General features: G+C 40.5%; 1 protein-coding gene across 8 annotated transcripts in view; it reads left to right on the forward strand.

Moving 5' to 3' along the window:
• Positions 1–2,127: 2,127 nt before the first annotated feature.
• Positions 2,128–20,242, forward strand: part of RSPO2 (R-spondin 2) — a 178,471-nt gene continuing 160,356 nt past the window's right edge. For 2 of the 8 annotated variants that reach the window (XM_078353337.1, XM_035276449.3), the window contains exons 1-2: positions 2,128–2,531; positions 2,921–3,202. In XM_078353337.1, the coding sequence (XP_078209463.1) occupies positions 3,088–3,202 (115 nt within the window). In that variant the 5' untranslated portion in view covers positions 2,128–2,531; positions 2,921–3,087. The remainder of the gene's footprint in view (positions 2,532–2,920; positions 3,203–20,242) is intronic. The other 6 variants (XM_078353340.1, XM_035276451.3, XM_078353338.1 and 3 more) reach the window with 3 other exon arrangements.

Below are 20,242 nucleotides of genomic sequence, written 5' to 3' on the forward strand. Positions count from 1 at the left end.
CATAAGAAGGAATTGGGACTTTTCTTTCCTTCCAGAGCCTATTCTTTTCTTACTAAACACATTAACCATTTTTTTCCCACAGAAGTGATGCTGTCAAAACTCTTCTTTATGAACAAAATCTGGGGGTTCACTAAATTGAAAAGCATCTCTGGCTAAAAATGCACCAACTGTGCAACACATATGATTAAAATTATGAGAAGTTATCTTTGAAGGGATAAAGGTTGAAAGCAGTCTGTAAATTTAACTAAGGACAACAATGGCTAACCCTCTTTTTTCTACACAAAGAACCCCTAACTGATGAGTTTGCCCTCACACTGGTAAGATACCATAGCAAACTTCCTAATAAAAATAGAAAATTGTTTGTATATCAGAACATGGTAAAGCTGAAAGAGACCTTGAGTGGATTTCCTGAAAATACTGCCAAGGAAATTGAGACCCAGAAAATTGCCCAGAGTTTTCCAGGTGATTAATGGTAGAGCTATATCTACTTGGTCTTGTGTTTATTTTTGCCTTTAAATATTTTAAAGGACACTGATGACCATTGATCTTGAATGGATCTCAAAGCTTTGTAAGAAGGCTGAGAGGCTTATCTAGGGAATACTTCTTTGTTTTCCCCATAGATTTAACTCCTTTATAAGCACAATTCATTTGCTGTGTGCACATATGATTATATTTGGAAAGAAGTAGTATTTATGGTAAAGAGATATTCAGCATCCTATCAAGATGATCAAGGAATATGAAGTTGTGCCAAGCACTGGGCCACTCCCTACACTGAAATGTTTCTAATTGCTTCCAAATTCTGTGATAAAAATCAAGGACTCAAAAGTTGAGAAACAAATCCACTGTTTCTGAAATGTGTTTTTTCAACTCTATTTGTGCCCTGTGGGTCAGTCTCAGGGCTGGTTTTTCTTATCTATGAAATGGGACTAGTGACCTCAACTCAAGATTTACTTGGGTGTTCTCAGGCATGCATGAAAGATACAATGCTGAAATTCTTACCACATAAATGCTGCTATTTAATAGTGAGTCTGTAAAATAGTCATGAACAGGCAATAATAGAAGAGTTAATAAACATAAGTATTGCGATATTCTTATTTTTATATGATTGTCTTTTAGATCATCCTATTTCTGAACATCTTCTGAAACTGATGGAATAGAAAAGGGAATTTAAATAGTATAAAATGCTATCATAATATGGTAACTGTGGGCATATTTATACATTCATACTGCCACGGTTAGTAGGATAGATTCTTATCTTTTGCTTAAGGAATAATACATTTTTCCTACAGTAGTGAATGCGGACATATTCCACTAGAATGCAATTGGATGGCATCAAGTCTATTTAATGCAACACTTCGTTAAACAGAATATTTTCCCCAAACCCAAAGCACCTAAAAGTTTAATTCAAAAGACTTTGGAAATGGGAGGAGGAGAGAGGAGAATTAAGAATGAAACATACCTTAGTGGGAAGTGAACTTTTAAAAATGATTTTTAAAGAATCAAGGGCCCAACTTCTTGAGTACTTCAGTCAACGGATCACAAGTTTTTGTTAGTTTTATTGGAGGAGAAACAAAGTAAAAACTAACAGTTCTGAGGATAAGCAAAAAATACTGGGAATACCTGTCTCCTCACACTGAGGCGCGTTTTATGAATAACTTCAGCCGGCTAACATACCTTCCTGCAAAACATAGCCAAGATGTAAATTGAAAAGTGGCAGAGGTGTGGCATGTTTCAAAAGTTTAAACTCTGCTTATGAGAGACCGCAGTCCCAGCTGGGAGCTCCGGAAGGGAGTCATCAGTCCTTCAGTCAGATGCCCCTGCAGGAAGGTTGCCGCTGAGGTTGGAACTGACCCTGCAGCTGGAGAGGACGCCCGGGAGTGAAGGGCCGGGTTCTGGGACCCAGCAAGGTAAGGAGGCATCTCCATCTCAGCTACTCTCCTGCACTTTGGAAAGGCCGAAAAGGATTCGCCCAAAGTTAGGCGCGCTGTTGGCTGTCAACGTTCTTTAGGACCTCAGGGAATCCCGGGCGTTTCTGGCTTTAGGACCCAGGAACTCCGAGGCAGCCTAGACTTAGATGCCTTGGACCACAGCACCACCTACTTATAGAAGCATCCCGAGCCTCTGCCCGTCTGCATCTCTATCGGAAAGTGCGCTCGCCACATCCCTTCGGATCACTTCGTCTTTCCGGGACTGTTCGCCTTCTACAGCTCGGGAAGAAAGAAACCTTAGCTGTGAAGTGACCGTGGAGAAAGCGCAGGAAGCGGCACAATTGGCTAGGGGCGCAGAGAGTGAGAGCCGGCGCACCCCTCGCCCGGGGACCGCACTCGCGGGTGGGGACGGAGCATCCCAGTGGCTGCACCCGCAGCTCCACGCTCCTGCCCGTGGTGGCTCGAATCCCATAGCTGCCAGGCGCTCCCGGCGGGTCTCGGCAAACTTTTCCCCAGCCCACGTGCTAACCGAGCGGCTCGCTTGCCGAGCCCAGGATGGAGCGCCGCGCCTAGGGAGGCCGCGCCGCCCGAGACGTGCGCACGGTAGGCGACCCATACCAAGGCAGCCGCAGCCGCGGCCCTCGGGTACCCAGCCGTGGGTTCCAAATGGCCCAAGAGCGTTCTTTTATCCCTGCGCTTTCAGTGCCTTTGGAGCTCTTTCCTTTCCCGGGAGCGCCGGTACAACGCCCTATGCCCCGGAGTCGGAGTTTAGGGCTCGGCAGAGGTTGCTAATTCTCTGATTGTAATCACCTTCCTCTCGAATTCATCCACAGCTGCACGTTCTGGATTAAGCCGCTCTGCGGCTCGTGCCAGGCACTGGGTTCGCTTGCTCCTTCCCTCTCTTCTTTAAATTGGGACGCGCGAAGGCGCAGCTACCTCCCAGGAGCTCTCTCCATCCCCCACCCACCCTGTTTTCGCTCCTCGTCTCTCAGGTTCGTGGCGGAGAGATGCTGATCGCGCCGAACTGACCGGTGCGGCCCGGGTGTGAGTGGCGAGTCTCCCTGAGTCCTCCCCAGCGGCGTGGCGGGCGCCGGCTCGGTGCGTGAGCCCTTCAGTTCCCCGACTTTGAGAGGCGTCTCTCCCCCGCCCGACAGTCCAGATGCGGTTTCGCCTTTTCTCCTTTGCTCTCATCATTCTGAACTGTATGGATTACAGCCACTGCCAAGGCAACCGATGGAGACGCAGTAAGCGAGGTGGGTCCCTGTCTGCCAAAGGTGCGTGGGCTTCAGGGGTGGGGTGTGGCGGCGCTCCCTTACGCCCTGGCTCCCGGGGCTCAGATGGGCAGGACTGTGCTCTCCACCCCAGCTTTTGCGGGTCCCCACTCTCCTACCTTTAGGACCCTGGAGCTCTACAAAGCACTCAGTGTTTGCTGTCCCCTGGAGGCGCGGGGAGCTCCGCGAGCCGGGCGAGAGCCGGGCGCCACTCGGGCGCTCAGGGTGTCTTGCGGTCCGCACTTCGCGGCCGCACCTTCTCACCTGAACTTGCCTCTTTGGGATGTATTTCTTATCTGGCATACATTTTGTTTTGTTGTTGCTCTTCTCTCTGTCTTCTTAACCATCTTCCCTGTAGCTCATTTGTTTTACCTTCCCCACCCACGTGCGCCCCAAACCCGGTCTCATATCTCTTTGGACTTGGCTAAAGAGACGTAGGGTGTGTGGGTGTGCCTGCGCGTGTGTCTGTGTCTGTATTCTGGAGCTTGGGAGGGGTACCAAGTCGAAGGGGAGGACCTCCATTTCCAGAAAAAAAGGCCAACATAGATCCCTTTTCTGGAACCTGAGAGGAGATGGGAACTTTCTGAATTGAGCAATAATTCCCGCGCTGGTTTTCCGGGGAGCGCTCGCCTCCAGAGGTTCGTTTTTAAAACAAGCCCCACTTAGCTCTCTTCATTTGCTTTGCAAAAGCAGCTACAGCGGTGGAGGCTTCCGTTCTCAATGAAATTCACTTGCGGCTTTTTAACAGCTCTCTGTCTCTCCATCACTAGTGCGTTGAGGGGAAGGCGGTGGAAGTCTCCAGAAGGGTTTCTGGGAACTCGCTTTCCTGCAGATTTAGTGTGCATTTCTGTCTCCGAGTCTGCTGAGGCTACAGCCAATCCAATTGCATTTTAGGAGAAGAGCGGCTAGACACGATTCCATTTTCTTGGGGGATTTAAACATAAACCACTCACCACACACACATTTTATTACCCGCCCAGGGAAGGTGCGCAGCAGCCCCTTGCCAGGGACCTGATGAGAGCTATTTCTTCAGTTTGTACTTTTGCGCAATTAGAATTTGTCGCCGGGTTCATCAATCTTGACTTTTCCTTCTTCTTTAAGATGTAGACGTCTCACTCGACCTGTGATGTGATTACATGCTCTTTGTATGTAATCTCCGGTCCTGCATCCATATTTTGGGGGGGACTTTCCGAACCATACATGTGTGTGTGTGTTTAGGAACTCGTTAAACTGGTCTCACTTAGGGGCAGAGCTAGAGATTGGCCCACCTGGGCACAGAGCTGCAGATAACTGATGGTGTGCGACTTTTGTAGTACCTGCGCTTCAATTGTCTGTATCTGTGGCTTGCAAGGATAAACTTTCTCCCACTTCTCTCCCTCCCTCTCCCTTGATTACTGGCTTTTGGAAATTGTTTATTTTTAGAAATTATTCTACTTAAAAATACTAGAGAGAAATTTCTTCCCAAAGTTTTTGGGGGTTTGCTGTTCATAATTGTCTTGAAAAAGTCCCTTTTCATCTCCTCTCTCTTCCCCTCCTAACTGGTTCTTTTCTCAATTCCCGTATTTTCTTCGAGCATTCGGCAAAACCTGCAATTTTTGATTACACTATGGTCAAAAGTGTTTGGAGAGGCTTTTCTTCTTCTTGTAAGTCAAAGCTGCAGTCTACTTAGAAAAACTAAAGTGCCTGAAGTCTGCAAAATATAGAGATATCTGAAATCCTTTGCCAGATCCTTAATTAGGTGACTTACTAATTCAGTGAAGTTTTCTGATCCACACTGCCTGTCCCATTGTGGTTGAGTGGGGAACTAAGCATATTGTTTTAGTAAAACTTAAATGCAGAGATGCTGTTTGGTGGAAAATGACATTACAGCACTCCTGCGGCCAGAAGGGATACTGCACGCCTTCTCTGCAGTGCCATCTCTAAGAATCTGCGTATGCCTTCTTAGGTATCTGAACCAGAGCCTATTTATTTCGAAGCTTGATTTTAGCAAAATCTCTTGTAAGGATTACCATCCACATCCCCAAACACTGACATTCCAACTCTAAATTGTGCAATAGTAATTTATCCCAAATCAACCTTTCAATTTAATAAAATTCAAATGCTTTTAAGAGCATGTAAATTGGTAAGGGTGTTAAAAAAAAATCTATCAAAAGTTTTTTTTCTTCTCAACAGATGTCCCTTCACAAATTCCAAGTTTCTGGCTAAAATAACTGTAGTCCTTAAAAGTGACCACACTGTACCAACAAAGGGTGTACTGTGTTTTTAATTAAAAGTGGAACTACTTAAAGGGCTGGCCAGACAGCGTAGGGTGATAGTAGCTTTTCTACTTTGCAAGGAAGCTTAAGGATTGCATTGTGAGAGTATTGAAATGAATAGAGATCTAACTCAAGTTGTGTGAATTGCCCCTCTTCACAAACTTAAGCTGGTTTTAATTGATCTCATGTCCACTGATTGATCCTACACCAATTGTTGTGCCTACCAAACAATGAGCTTTCCCCAAAAGATTGATTTCAATTAGTTCCTCAGTGAATGCTTGACTACGGCCAAATCAGTTCAGCAGTGACAGGTGACATGCTAGGGCCTATGTGGTACCAACATTTCCCTTTGCCCCTTTGTTTTGGATAGTGGCAGTTAAATATTTTTTCCAGGAAGAAAAGTAATTGGTGTTTTTTTTTAAAGGTGTTGTAGCTTCGAAGATTAGTTCTTTTCTTGGCTTTATGCTACAGTGTAGGCGGCAGTGGTGCCACGGGATTGGTTAGGCTTACCCCTGGGATCTGATTCTTTTTCTTTCTTTCTTTCTTTTTTTTTTTCCATATTGCATCTGCAAATAATCAAACCTTCACTGTGGAGCATTCTCAGAACCCCTTTGGCATTATGTTTAGTCTGCTCTATGATCTCAGATGCTCCATAATATCATTTTTCTTAATGAAATAAAATTCTTGGCAGACATCAGATAATTTAGTCAGTTAAAATCAATTGCATCCAGTTGGGATGGAGAGCAAATATATCATTTAACTGTATATTTTATTTCAAAATATAGCCAGAATATTGAGAAAATAGGATTTCGACTTTCTCTACTTTTAGACAAAACTCCATATGGGGGAGATTGTCACAAGCAATAACACTACCCAGCTACCATATTTTCTTCCCCTTATTTTGAAAAGTTATAAAAATGTCTTCGATAGTTATTATTGGGAAATGTTGCAATAATTTTAAAAAATTAGATACAAACGCAATACAATACTGAGAATGAATATCTTTTGGAGGGGAGACACTTGCCAACATTCTGAAAAGCTGATTGACAACTCTCATTTTTCTCTCCATGTAACATATTAAGATTTGTCTCCCTGACTCCTCTTCAAAATAGTCATGATTAGCTGTCGTTAACCCCTACTATTTGTCTCAGTCTTGAGACTGCTTATGATTAATTTACATGGGAAGTGGAATTACTTGATTACTTTCATTTTTTGGAATGGTTGTAAGCCACATTACAGGCTGAATTACTGAAAGGTGGATAGACAAATCATAACTTTATTGTGGTCTCCTGGAATTTCTGGAGCTTGGCACATAATGACTTAATCTTATATCTCCTTCATTCTGTTTTTATATCCTATGGTATTTTAACCAGAAATATATGAAAACTTCTCGATAAAACTCTCAATGGAGCAAGGTTTCCAAATGTACAATTCATGTTTCTGGTGGTCTGATGGCAGGGGGCGTGCTATGACAAGGGTTTCCTGCTGTAGCCTTTTTCATACTGAAGCCTCAGCTTCTCTTTCCTCTAATAACTCTTCATTTTCACAAAATTAGATTTAGTTTCTTCCATAAAAATGAAGGGTTTATCACAAAGAGCGTGGCATGTTTCTGGTAACAGAGGCTGGAAATATTTTCTCTTAAACCTTATAGAGCTAAATTAATTTGTGTTTGCATTCTTAAAACTTTAATGAAGAGATTCAAATTTTTTATGCAAGTACTTTTTAAATAATAGTTTATTTCTCCTGGTAATCTTTCAAAATACAAAATGACAGATAGGACATACTCACCTACAGTTCAATGAAAACCTTTCAAAACACATTTTGCATGCTTGCTTACTTTAAGTTCCAAAGCAGTTCAGAAAAGCTGATGTGATATTTAACTTTGCAACATAAACATTTTCTTTCTTTTCTTTTCTCTTTTTTGATTGGCTGCTTTCTCTTCCAGGGTAACTGCATAATTTTTTAAGCTAGGGTCTTACCAGTACAGAGAGGTCAGAAAGTTGTTGTGTTCAAACTAACATCTTATATTGCCACAGAAATTTGGAAGTGATTCAGAATAAGTGACATTCCCTTAGGCCCCGGCTTTATTTGCTTTTAAAATATAGCTTGGGTAGAATCCAGTCTTCACAGAAATCACAAATTGGAAATGACACTTCTGGTTCCTTAATGCAAAACCACCTTTGATTTATTTAGAGACAAACTGGCCAGTTTGTGGAATATCCTGGGTACTTCTTTATTTAAACCATTTCCTTCCTTCTGGAGATATGCATCCTTGTTCATCCCAAGCCCAGGAAATAGGTGACAGACAGATTTTATTTGACATACGCTTGATAACTGCTCTGCTAAAAGGAGGTAATAAACTTTGGGATGACAAAGTTTGAAAATTTCTATATTTAAGGTGACATGAAGCTTATTATTTTCTCCATTAACTGCAGCAATCAAGGGCTGAACAGCTGAAGACAGTGTTGCATATCTATATTTACACATTTTCATATGTTCATCCAGAATAGATGAAAAATATGCTAATTAATACTAAAGTATATACATAATGTATATTATATATACTAGGGAAGGTATATATGCATACATATATATGTGGGGGTGGGTGGATATGTGTAGGGAAAGCGATGAGAGGATGGTATAATTACGGAGGATTGGGATTTCAGAACTAAGATTTTCACTCATTTTTTTCTAGTCTTCCCTTTTCATCTTTCTCTTAGGATGAAAAGATGGGGGGAGTAAGTGGGGAGGGGGATGGTGGAAAGAATAAGATTGCATAAGGATACTGTTTTTATTCTTTCCAAAGCCCACCTTCCACCTGTTTTTCTCTCCTCTAGGGCCTTTCTGTGTCCATTACCCTTATTCAAGTGTGCTGCTGTTCCTCTAATCCCCAAATTCATTTCCTTCCCTTCATACTGCTCTCCAGTCTCTTCTGCTTTCCTTCACTTCTTCCCTTCCCTTCTCTGGCTTGATAGTCCTGTTTCATTCACTCTTCAATCTGTAATAAATTGGCTTCTGTCTTCATCCTTTTAATAAAAGGACTTTCTTTTCTTTAAAGATATTTTTATGCCTTTACAGAAATTAACAAAACAGAAAAATAATCAAAGTTTTTAAACATTCGACTTAGTTTTTAGAGTGCTTTTAGGTTCACAGTGAAATTGAGTGGAAGGTACAGAGATTTCTTAATGGCGAGTCATACTCGCCTCATTGCCAAGTCCAGCATCAGTACATCCTCAGGGACTTGTTCCCATGGCGATAGCTTATCACCTCTTTATTTTGGCTAGTGACAGTACACTGGTTTTCCCTCCTATTTTCTGTCCATTCTCTTCTTTGGTTCCCTCATTGAGAATGTAGACTAGTGTTTCTTTACCTTTATTCATTTCCTTGGGCGATTTTACCCATCCCTGTTTCTCGAACTGTCATTTCTACACAAAGTCCTTTAATGATAGTCTCAATTTTTCTTTTCTTTTTTCTTTTTCTTTTGTTAGCTTCAGATCGTTCTACACTCAGATCTCCCAACTACTGCCAATATGGATAGATATTCCATGCATACTCAAACTTGACAATTCATTTTCTCTGCTGCCCCCTCTCCCAAATGTGTTCCTCTGCTTGTATTCTTTATTTTTATCCATAGAGTTCTGGGTGCCAAGGCTGGGAGCCTTGCTATAGTCTTTGACTTTTCTGTTGCCTCTTACCAGTTTATTCTTGCTTAAACTATATCAGATTAGTGAGTTTATATCCATCTTATCCTTTCCATTCCCAAAGATATTTCCTAGCTCAGGCACTCTTAGACTCCTCATCCTCCAGCATCTACTTCAATCCACTGACAATGCTCCATCACTTATAATGCTGCCACATTCCATTTTCTCCACCACAGATCTGATCATATTACTTCTCTGCTAATAAACCTCAAATCTCCCAGGCCTCCACATTGACTGCAGAATAAACACCAGCCGCTTCTGTAGGAGTCAGCATTCCCCACCATCTGACCACAGGCTGCTTTCAACCTGCTACCACCTTGAAAGCACACTTCGCTTAAGCTATCCCAGATTACTGCATTTCTAGGAGTGCCATGTGTTTCTAAGCTCTTACACCGTTGAGCATGTGGGTGGTACCCACCTAAAATGCCACTGCTTCTATGAAGCCTTCCTGGAATTTTCTGCCTTCCATTCTAAAGCCAAAATCAATTATTCCCTCATAGTTTCTTAGCTTTTTGGGCTACTCTTAGACTCTTAATTTTTTATTTTTCTGGTTATCTTGCCTTATGTATCATATTTTAAGCTTCTCTTAGGCAGGACTATGGTACATTCATCTTTGTTCTCCTCAAACTGGATCTTTTAGAGTGCTTCCTTCACAAGTTACCGTGGAACAAAAAGTCATTGCATATGAGATTTTTGTTTGCCCTTAAAATTATTTTGGTGATTTAGTGAGAAATGATTTTTTTCCCCAAAGTAAAGGTCTTTGCACATAGTTGAAGTTTGAATAATTAAATATTATGGGTATTCTCATTATTTACAAGTCTTTATAAAGGAAAAAAAAAACGGAGGCATAAAAGCATCCCCAGCCCAGCCCAAAACATTTCTAGCATTGTAATAACTCATTCTGAAGTATTTTCTGATAATTTCAGAATTTCTCTGAGTACAGTAGTGTCTGTTTGTATATCTACATATGTACTTGTTTGTTATTTGAATGATTGAGTATCCTAGGTGAGAGGTGATTTGCCGGCTAGGGAAAACTGGTGGTGGTGGGGTAACCCATTTTATTTTTGAGATGGAATTTCACTCTTGTCACCCAGACTGGAGTGTAATGGCACGATCTCTGCTCACTGAAACCTCTGCCTCCTGGGTCCAAGCGATTCTCCTGCATCAGCTTCCCAAGTAGCCTGGATTATAGATGCCTGCTACCAAGACCAGCTAATTTGTGTATTTTTAGTAGAGATGGGGTTTCACCATGTTTGCTCGAACTCCTGACCTCAGGTGATCCTCCCCGCTTGGCCTCTCAAAGTGCTGGGATTACAGGCATGAGCCACTGTGCCCAGCTGGTAACCCATATTTTAAAAAACACTTATTTTAGAGAAAAGGGCAATAAAGGAATTTTATCCACTTTGATCATATAAATAAATAATAATTTAGGAGAAAATAAAAGAAAGTGGTATTTACCTTCTAAAAAGATAGTCATCTTAATAATATAAGTTAGTACAGGAAAAAATTTAATCCTAGTTATTCTTATATTTGTGACTTTAAAAAATATAGCTATGTGGACATACCCATGAGAGACACAGATGTATGTGTATTTTAGAACAGGTTCTATAATTATGTAGAGACCACGTAGTTCTGTGTAGTGCCTTCCAGGAGAACAGTGACATTTCACTGTCCTTTGAAGGAAATGGGACCTGTTTGACTTACACAGAGGGTGAGTTGCTTACAGAAATGAAGCAACTAACAGTTAACTAACAGTTAAGAGTAAGAGAATAGAGCTGGAATCCAACTCTCCTGAATTCACTGGGTTTTCCTGTACATGGTATACTTTCAACATAAACATTAATTCAAAGAAAAGAAATTACCTTTGAACCCATTCAAAAGTTCTTTAGACCACAGTCTTTATTGAGCCCCAGAACATCCTACTACTCATAATTATGGTAATAAAGTAATGGATATTAAATAACTGAAGACTGAGGGGGGGAGTAATTGAGGGGTAGGGCCATAAGCATATTTTAGTAAAAATTTGCATACTTGCATTGGTAATTTAAAAAATTATTGAATATGAATTATAGAAACATTTCTAGTATTGTAGTAGCCAGAACAAATGTGTATGTGCCTGTGTGTACTTGCCTGTACATGTGTTCATATATGTGTATATGGGCATGTATGTGTGTATTGTGTTTAACACACATTAGAATAACTAATACAGGTTAGAGCAAAGGTATTAAACATTTCTTATTTTTACTCTAAAATGTAGAGAAACTGATTATAGGTAGTCTTTCTCATCTAGTCATTTGGGGAAAACTTTTTACAATTTACTTAAACCCTTTTCAGTTTTCATCTCTTGCTGAAAGACATTAAGAGCACTTATAAAATAGAAGTTATCCAGTTAAGCACGTTTCTTTTAAGAAGGGTTTCTTAACCTGGGGTCCCAAGGTGGGCTAGGGCTTTTGTAAGCTTCCTGAAATTAGAAGCAAAAACATTTTCTGTTGCTTTTTATGGGGTAGAGGGATGATATAGAGCTTTCACTAAAGTCTCAAAGAGGTCCAAGTTTCGTCTCTTTCCTTCAAGGGTTAAGAAGAATTGGTTGGAAAAAAAAAAATAGGAGGTGGAACTTTCAAATTAGCATGATGCCAAATGGCTGCTTCAAAGTGATATAGATACTTGTTTTCTAAAAGTTTATTTTCCTTGTGTGAGTTTTCAGCCATTTGCCATGTGTATATTTAACATGAAGCCACATTGGAAGCACTGTCTCAAGATATATTTCAATAAATAATTACTTGGCAAGTAATTCCTTACTCAGAGACAATAGTTGTTAAATTCTCTCCATCTCAATAAGAGTTTATAAAAGTATAACATAAATATACAGTATAGGGGTTTTGTTAAAACTTCTCATGTGATCTAACTTTTATCTCATTAAGAAAACAGTTAATATGTGGTTTTAGAAATAGCTGTTGTTGCTTTCCAGCTGGTGACATGCGGTGCTGGCATTGATCTAAGTTGAGGCATCATGCTGCTAGTTCATAGGATGGTCAGAACCAGGACTTAGCACTCTTCAATTCTGGCCAAGTGGGCGTTAGATCCTTGTTTCTGTGTCAGCACATTTTAGAATTTTTGTATCATGATGGCCTTAGTTTCTATCCTGTTGCTGGATACGATTGCCAACTAATCACCGCAGCAATGAAAACACATGGGCCAATAGAGGGCACACTTTGCATTCTTTTTTCCCTGTGCTTTGATCTCTGAAATTTTGTGGGATTTGTGCTTTGTTTGCTTTGCCCTATTGGTTCAAGGGCCAAACCTGCTCTGCTCTCTTCATGGACACTGCAATCATCTTGATGTCACCACAGAACAAAGGAACAAATAAAAAGACTGTTCAGTCTTCCTGGCATTTCTGGTTTTGATCCCTAACCTCTTGACAACACCTCACCAAGAGGCAAACTTAACCAACCTCACTGTTATAATATCTGTGAGACACAGATGTGAAAGCTACAGATTTCATTAACATGCAGGTAGGTTCTAGCTTCTACAGCCTCTTTGAAAAACATCAGTTGGTTTTATTAATTTTTAAAAATTCAGATGTTTTCCATAAGAGGAATGCCCTAAAATTTAAGAAACTGGTCAAGTTTGGAGTTGCCCAAATGACTCCAAATTAATACTTCCCAAATCAATTGTTTTTCAAATGATCTAATGTTTATAGAGAGACCTATTTGTTTTGATGGTTTTCTCATACTTTGGCGCTTTGAGAATTATAAAAATTGTCTAATATTCTGAAAATCCAAAGTAATTTTTTTAAGTTCTCATTCCCCCTTGTGTAATAAAGTATGACTTGGGCTTAACACTTATCTGGCATCTCAGTGTTTTTCACCTCACACGCTATGTTCTCATGCCTCTTTCTGGTAGTCAAAAGCAGACTTTTCATGTTGAATGATCTGTGCTGTGTCATCATTAAACTGCATGTTTGGTAATCACTCTTTTCTCCTCCAAGACTTTGAAGACTTACTTTGCCCTGTTGGTTCAGCTGGAAAACCTCCTGTGCTCTCCGCATGAAGTTTAGCTGAATCATAGGGGATTAATATCCTATGACAAAATGACATATTATCTGCCAACCCCCCCAAATGTAACTCTTTGAGAGTGACTATGGTATTTGTTGTTCCCTGCTCTTTCATTGTGGTAGATGCTCCTTAAAACTCTGCCCTGGATGAGAGACCTCGCTGGTCTAGAGTATTGGAAAGAGTTGCTCCTGCAGCTCCCATGTTACCATACCTAAATAGACATCAAATGGAGGCAGTCCTGGCCTTTGACTTGTCAGGTCTTCTGGGTAGTTCTTGTAGGTGGAAGAACATCTGCAAGAACTTAAGTTTGACAGTTGCTTCTTGGTGATGTTCTATAGGTTCACTTTCTTTGGATGTGTGCGTCAAAGGGAATTTTGAGGAAATGTTTCTTGTTAGCTCTGAGCTCTTCTAAGTAGATATGAGGAAGTAGGGGAGAATAGCTGTAGGTTGGGTAATGGAAATGAAGAAACTAGCTTAATATTTTCTATTTATCCAAGAATCTTGACATCTAATGGCTTCAGAAAATCAGAGCTGTCCTATCTATTGCATTCCTTCCACTGAAGAAAGATGTCTTGTGGCCACCCTCCTTCACCCAGCATAGTGTAATAGAGAAACTTTGTTAGGGTCAAGAAACTACGTAATTTGAAAAACCGCTGGTGTCTGATAAGTGTACAGCAGTGGTTCCCAGAAGCACTATTAGTGGGTCGAGGTTAGTTTGTTGTGGTGATAGGGAAGCCGTTTGCACCAGTCCTGGTGCTCAGTAAGTCAGCAGCAGTGGCTGACACGATTCTTGACAGAATCCTGTTAATTGTGAAAGGTTTTTTTCCATCTCATTTAAACAATATTATCCTGAAAACTGATCTAGAGCTTTGGAAACTACCCCTTGAAGACTGATTTCCCAAATCATGAGTTTAGTGTAATTTAATTGTTCCCTATGCAGAGGAGAGTCACTTCTTTGCAGCTACCATGGGTGATCTCATGATTTTCATTTGAAAGTGACTCAAATGAATAACTATTCAGGAGGCTTGGCAAGTTGTGCACATCAAACAGTCATTTTTGTTGTTGTTGTATTCAGAGAAAAAAGTTTAAGAAATGAGACGGGCTGGACCTAGGGAAAGGAAAGAACAGGAACAAGATCATTTCCTCAGACTTGAGGTCGATCATGTGAAAAATGAATGTGATTTATTCCACTTCTTGGAATTAAAGCAAAATGAAGGTATATTATGAAGAGGAAGATTAAGGTTTATATTTAGATAATTATCCACTAATGGAAGAGACCCTTCTTTGGATTGTTGACTTTGGAAACCGCCTCTTTCCAACAGCAGAGAACATCTCCTGAGACTGTCATAAATCTGGTGACTTCACAACAGCTACTTGAACTCAAATTATAAGACTCTGTCCTTCCTGAAGAGAGGACGCTAAACAAAACTGCTTTAAGAGATGGGGTCTCAGTGTATTGCCCAGGCTGGGTTCAAGCAATCCTCTCAGCTTAGCTTCCCAAGTAGCTGCAACTACAGGCATGTGCCACCACCACTCTCAACTAAAATTGCTTCTTGAGATTCTGCACCCTATGCTTCTGCATCATCATTGTAAACTTCAGCAGTAAATAATAGGATATTTACTTTCAATCCAAATTTCTAAAAGAAGCTGTATACCTCAATTCTTACATGACCATGATGTCAATTTGTAGAATGTTTGATTATAAGAAACTTGAGATTTCTTTTTTTTTATTGCATTTTAGGTTTTGGGGTACATGTGCAGAACGTGCAAAATAGTTGCATAGATACACACATGGCAGTGTGTTTTGTTCCTTCCTGCCCTTCACCCACATTTGGCATTTCTCCGCTATTCCTCCCCAGCTCCACCACCCCCCCGCTGTCCCTCCCCATTCCCCCCAATAGACCCTGATGTGTAGTACCCCCTTCCCTCTGTCCATGTGTTCTCATTTTTCCTCACCCGCCTATGAGTGAGAATAGGTGGTATTTCATTTTCTGTTCTTGTGTCAGTTTGCTGAGGATGATGTTCTCCAGATTCGACCATGTCCCTACAAAGGACATGAACTCATCGTTTTTGATTGCTGCATAATATTCCATGTTGTATATATGCCATGTTTTCCCAGTTCAGTCTATCATTGATGGGCATTTGGGTTGGTTCCAGGTCTTTGCTATTGTAAACAGTGCTGCAATGAACATTCGTGTGCATGTGTCCTTATCGTAGAACGATTTATAGTCCTTTGGATATATACCCAGTAATGGGATTGCTGGGTCAAATGGAATTTCTATTTCTAAGGCCTTGAGGAATCTCCACACTGTCTTCCACAATGGTTGAACTAACTTACACTCCCACCAACAGTGTAAAAGTGTTCCTTTTTCTCCACATCCTCTCCAGCATCTGTTGTCTCCAGATTTTTTAATGATCGCCATTCTAACTGGCGTGAGATGGTATCTCAGTGTGGTTTTGATTTGCATCTCTCTAATGACCAGTGATGATGAGCATTTTTCATATGTTTGTTGGCCTCATGTATGTCTTCTTTTGTAAAGTGACTGTTCATATCTTTTGCCCATTTTTGAATGGGATTGTTTGTTTTTTTCCTGTAAATCTGTTTGAGTTCTTTGTAAATTCTGGATATCAGCCCTTTGTCAGATGGGTAAACTGCAAAAATTTTTTTCCCATTCTGTTGGTTGCCGATTCACTGTAGTGACTGTTTCTTTTGCCATGCAGAAGCTGTGGAGTTTGATTAGGTCCCATTTGTTTATTTTGGCTTTTGCTGCCAATGCTTTTGGTGTTTTGGTCATGAAGTCCTTATCTACTCCTATGTCCTGAGTGGTTTTGCCTAGATTTCCTTCTAGGGTTTTTATGGTGCCAGGTCTTATGTTTAAGTTTTTAATCCATCTGGAGTTAATTTTAGTGTAAGGTGTCAGGAAGGGGTCCAGTTTCTTCTTTCTGCACATGGCTAGCCAGTTTTCCCAACACCATTTATTAAACAGGGAATTCTTTCCCCATTGCTTGTTTTTGTTGGGTTTATCAAAGATTATATGGTTGTAGATATGCTGTGTTGCCTCCGATGCCTCTGTTCTGTTCCATTGGTCTGTTTTGGTACCAGTACCATGCTATTTTGATTACTGTAGCCTTGTAGTATAGTTTGAAGTCTGGTAGTGTGATGCCTCCCACTGTGTTCTTTTTGCTTAGAATTGACTTGGCTATGCTGGCTCTCTTTTGATTCCATCTGAAGTTCATGGTGGATTTTTCCAGTTTTGTGAAGAAAGTCAATGGTAGCTTGATGGGGATAGCGTTGATTCTGTAAATTACTTTGGGCAGTATAGCCATTTTCACAATATTGATTCTTCCTAACCATGAACATGGAATGTTTCTCCATCTGTTTGTGTCCTCTCTTATTTTGTTGAGCAGTGGTTTGTAGTTTTCCTTGAAGAGGTCCCTTACATTCCTTGCGAGTTGTATTCCAAGGTATTTTATTCTTTTTGTAGCAATTGTGAATGGCAGTTCGTTCTTGTTTTTTCTCTCTTTAAGCATTTTATTGGTGTATAGGAATGCTTGTGGTTTTTGCGCATTGGTTTTATATCCTGAGACTTTGCTGAAGTTGCTTATCAGTTTCAGGAGTTTTTGGGCTGAGACGATGGGGTCTTGTACATATACTATCATGTCATCTGCAAATAGAGACAATTTGGCTTCCTCCTTTTCTGTTTGAATACCCTTTATTTCTTTTTCTTGCCTGATTGCTCTGGCTAGAACTTCCAGTACTATATTGAATAGGAGTGGTGAGAGAGGGCATCCTTGTCTCGTGCCAGATTTCAAAGGGAATGCTTCCAGTTTTTGTCCACTCAGTATGATACTGGCTGTTGGTTTGTTGTAAATAGCTCTTATTACTTTGAGATACGTTCCATCAATACCGAATTTATTGAGGGTTTTTAGCATAAAGGGCTGTTCAATTTTGTCAAATGCCTTCTCTGCATCAATTGAGATAATCATGTGGTTTTTGTTTTTGGTTCTGTTTATGTGGTGAATTACGTTTATAGACTTTCATATGTTGAACCAGCCTTGCATCCCCGGGACGAATCCTACTTGATCATGATGGGTAAGTTTTTTGATGTGCTGTTGCAATCGGTTTGCCAGTATTTTATTGAAGGATTTTTGCATCTATGTTGATCATGGATATTGGCCTGAAGTTTTCTTTTCTTGCTGAGTCTCTGCCAGGTTTTGGTATCAGGATGATGTTGGTCTCATAGAATGATTTGGGAAGGATTCCCTCTTTTGGGATTATTTGGAATAGTTTCAGAAGGAATGGTACCAGCTCCTCTTTGTGTGTCTGATAGAATTCAGCTGTGAACCCATCTGGACCTGGCCTTTTTTTTGTGTAGTAGGCTCTTAATTGCTGCCTCAACTTCAGACCCTGTTATTGGTCTATTCATAGTTTCAGCTTCCTCCTGGTTTAGACTTGGGAGGACACAGATGTCCAGGAATTTATCCATTTCTTCCAGGTTTACTAGTTTATGTGCTGGAGTTGTTTGTAGTACTCTCTGATGATGGTTTGAATTTCTGTGAAATCTGTGGTGATTTCCCCTTTATCGTTTTTTATTGCATCTATTTGGTTGTTCTCTCTTTTCTTTTTTATCAGTCTGGTTAGTGGTCTGTCTATTTTGTTGATCTTTTCAATAAACCAGCTCTTGGATTTATTGATTTTTTTTGAAGGGTTTTTCATGTTTCTATCTCCTTCAGCTCTGCTCTGATCTTAGTTATTTCTTGTCTTCTGCTAGGTTTTGAGTTTTTTTTATCTTGCTCCTCTAGCTCTTTCAATTTTGACGATAGGGTGTCAGTTTTGGATCTCTCCACTCTTCTCATGTGGGCACTTATTGCTATATATTTTCCTCTAGAGACTGCTTTAAATGTGTCCCAGAGATTCTGGTATGTTGTGTCTTCGTTTTCATTGGTTTTGAAGAACTTCTTTATTTCTGCCTTCATTTCATTGTTTATCCAATCAACATTCAAGAGCCAGTTGTTCAGTTTCCATGATGCTGTGTGGTTCTGAGTTAGTTTCTGAATTCTGAGTTCTAACTTGATTGCACTATGGTCTGAGAGGCTGTTTGTTATGATTTCAGTTTTGCATTTGCTGAGGAGTGCTATACTTCCTATTATGTGGTCAATTTTAGAGTAGGTGCTGAGAAGAATGTATATTCTGTGGTTTTGGGGTGGAGAGTTCTGTAAATGTCTATCAGGTTTGCTTGTTCCAGGTCTGAGTTCAAGCCCTGGATATCCTGGTTAATTTTCTGTCTGGTTGATCTGTCTAATATTGACGGTGGAGTGTTAAAGTCTCCCACTATTATTGTGTGGGAGTCTAAGTCTCTTTGTAAGTTGTTAAGAACTTGCCTTATGTATCTGGGTGCTCCTGTATTGGGTCCATATATATTTAGGATCATTAGCTCTTCTTGTTGTGTTGATCCTTTTACCATTATGTAATGATCTTCTTTGTCTCCTTTGATCTTTGTTGCTTTAAAGTCTATTTTATCAGAGATGAGAATTGCAACTCCTGCTTTTTTTTGCTCTCCATTTGCTTGGTAAATCTTCCTCCACCCCTTTATTTTGAGCCTTTGTGTATCCTTGCATGTGAGATGGGTTTCCTGGATACAGCCCACTGATGGGTTTTGGATTTTTATCCATTTTGCCAGTCTGTGTCTTTTGATTGGTGCATTTAGTCCATTTACATTTAGGGTTAATATTGTTATGTGTAAATTTGGTACTGCCATTTTGATGCTAGCTGGCTGTTCTGCCCGTTAGTTGATGCAGATTCTTCTTTTTGTTGATGCTCTTTAGCATTTGGTATGTTTTTTGAATGGCTGGTACTGGTTGTTCCTTTCTATGTGTAGTGCCTCTTTCAGGAGCTCTTGTAAAGCAGGCCTGGTGGTGACAAAATCTCTGAGTACTTGCTTGTTTGCAAAGGATTTTAGTTTTCCTTCACCTATGAAGCTCAGTTTGGCTGGATATGAAATTCTGGGTTGAAAGTTCTTTTCTTTAAGGATGTTGAATATTGGTCCCCACTCTCTTCTGGCTTGTAGGGTTTCTGCCAAGAGATTTGTTGTGAGTCTGGTGGGCTTCTTTTTGTGGGTGACCCGACCTTTCTCTCTGGCTGCCCTTAGTATTTTCTTTTTCATTTCAACCCTGGTAAATCTGACGATTATGTGCCTTGGGGTTGCTCTTCTTGCGGAATATCTTTGGGGTGTTCTCTGTATTTCCTGGACTTGAATATTGGCCTGCCTTGCTAGGTTGGGGAAATTTTCCTGGATAATGTCCTGAAGAGTATTTTCCAGCTTGGATTGATTCTCTTCATCACATTCTGGTACACCTATCAAATGTAGGTTAGGTCTCTTCACATAGTCCCACATTTCTTGGAGACTTTGTTCATTCCTTTTTGCACTTTTTTCTCTAATGTTGGTTTCTCCTTTAATTTCATTGAGTTGATCTTCGAATTCTGATATTCTTTCTTCTGCTTGATCAATTCGGCTGTTGAAACTTTTGCATGCTTCGCGAAGTTCTCATATTGTGTTTTTCAGCTCGCTCAATTCATTCATATTCTTATCTTAAGTTGTCCATTCTTGGCATCATTTCCTCAAATCTTTTTTCAAGGTTCTTAGTTTCTTTGCATTGATTTAGAACATGTTCTTTTAGCTCATAAAAGTTTCTCATTATCCACATTCTGAAGTCTGATTCCATCATTTCATCACACTCATTCTTCATCCAGCTTTGTTCCCTTGCTGGTGAGGAATTTTGGTCCTTTGTAGGAGGTGAGGTGTTTTTGTTTTGGGTGTTTTCCTCCTTTTTGTGCTGGTTTCTTCCCATCTTTGTGGATTTATCCACCTGTCGTCTGAGTAGTTGCTGGCTTTTCGATTGGGTCTCTGAGTATACGCCCAGATTGTTGATGCTGAAGTATTTCTGTTTCTTAGTTTTCCTTCTAACAGTCTAGCCCCTTCACTGTACGACTGCTGAGGTCCACTCCAGTCCCTGCTGCTGTGGGCTCCGCCC

Source organism: Callithrix jacchus, chromosome 16 (assembly GCF_049354715.1).
Source record: "Callithrix jacchus isolate 240 chromosome 16, calJac240_pri, whole genome shotgun sequence".
NCBI classification, from domain to species: domain Eukaryota; kingdom Metazoa; phylum Chordata; class Mammalia; order Primates; family Cebidae; genus Callithrix; species Callithrix jacchus.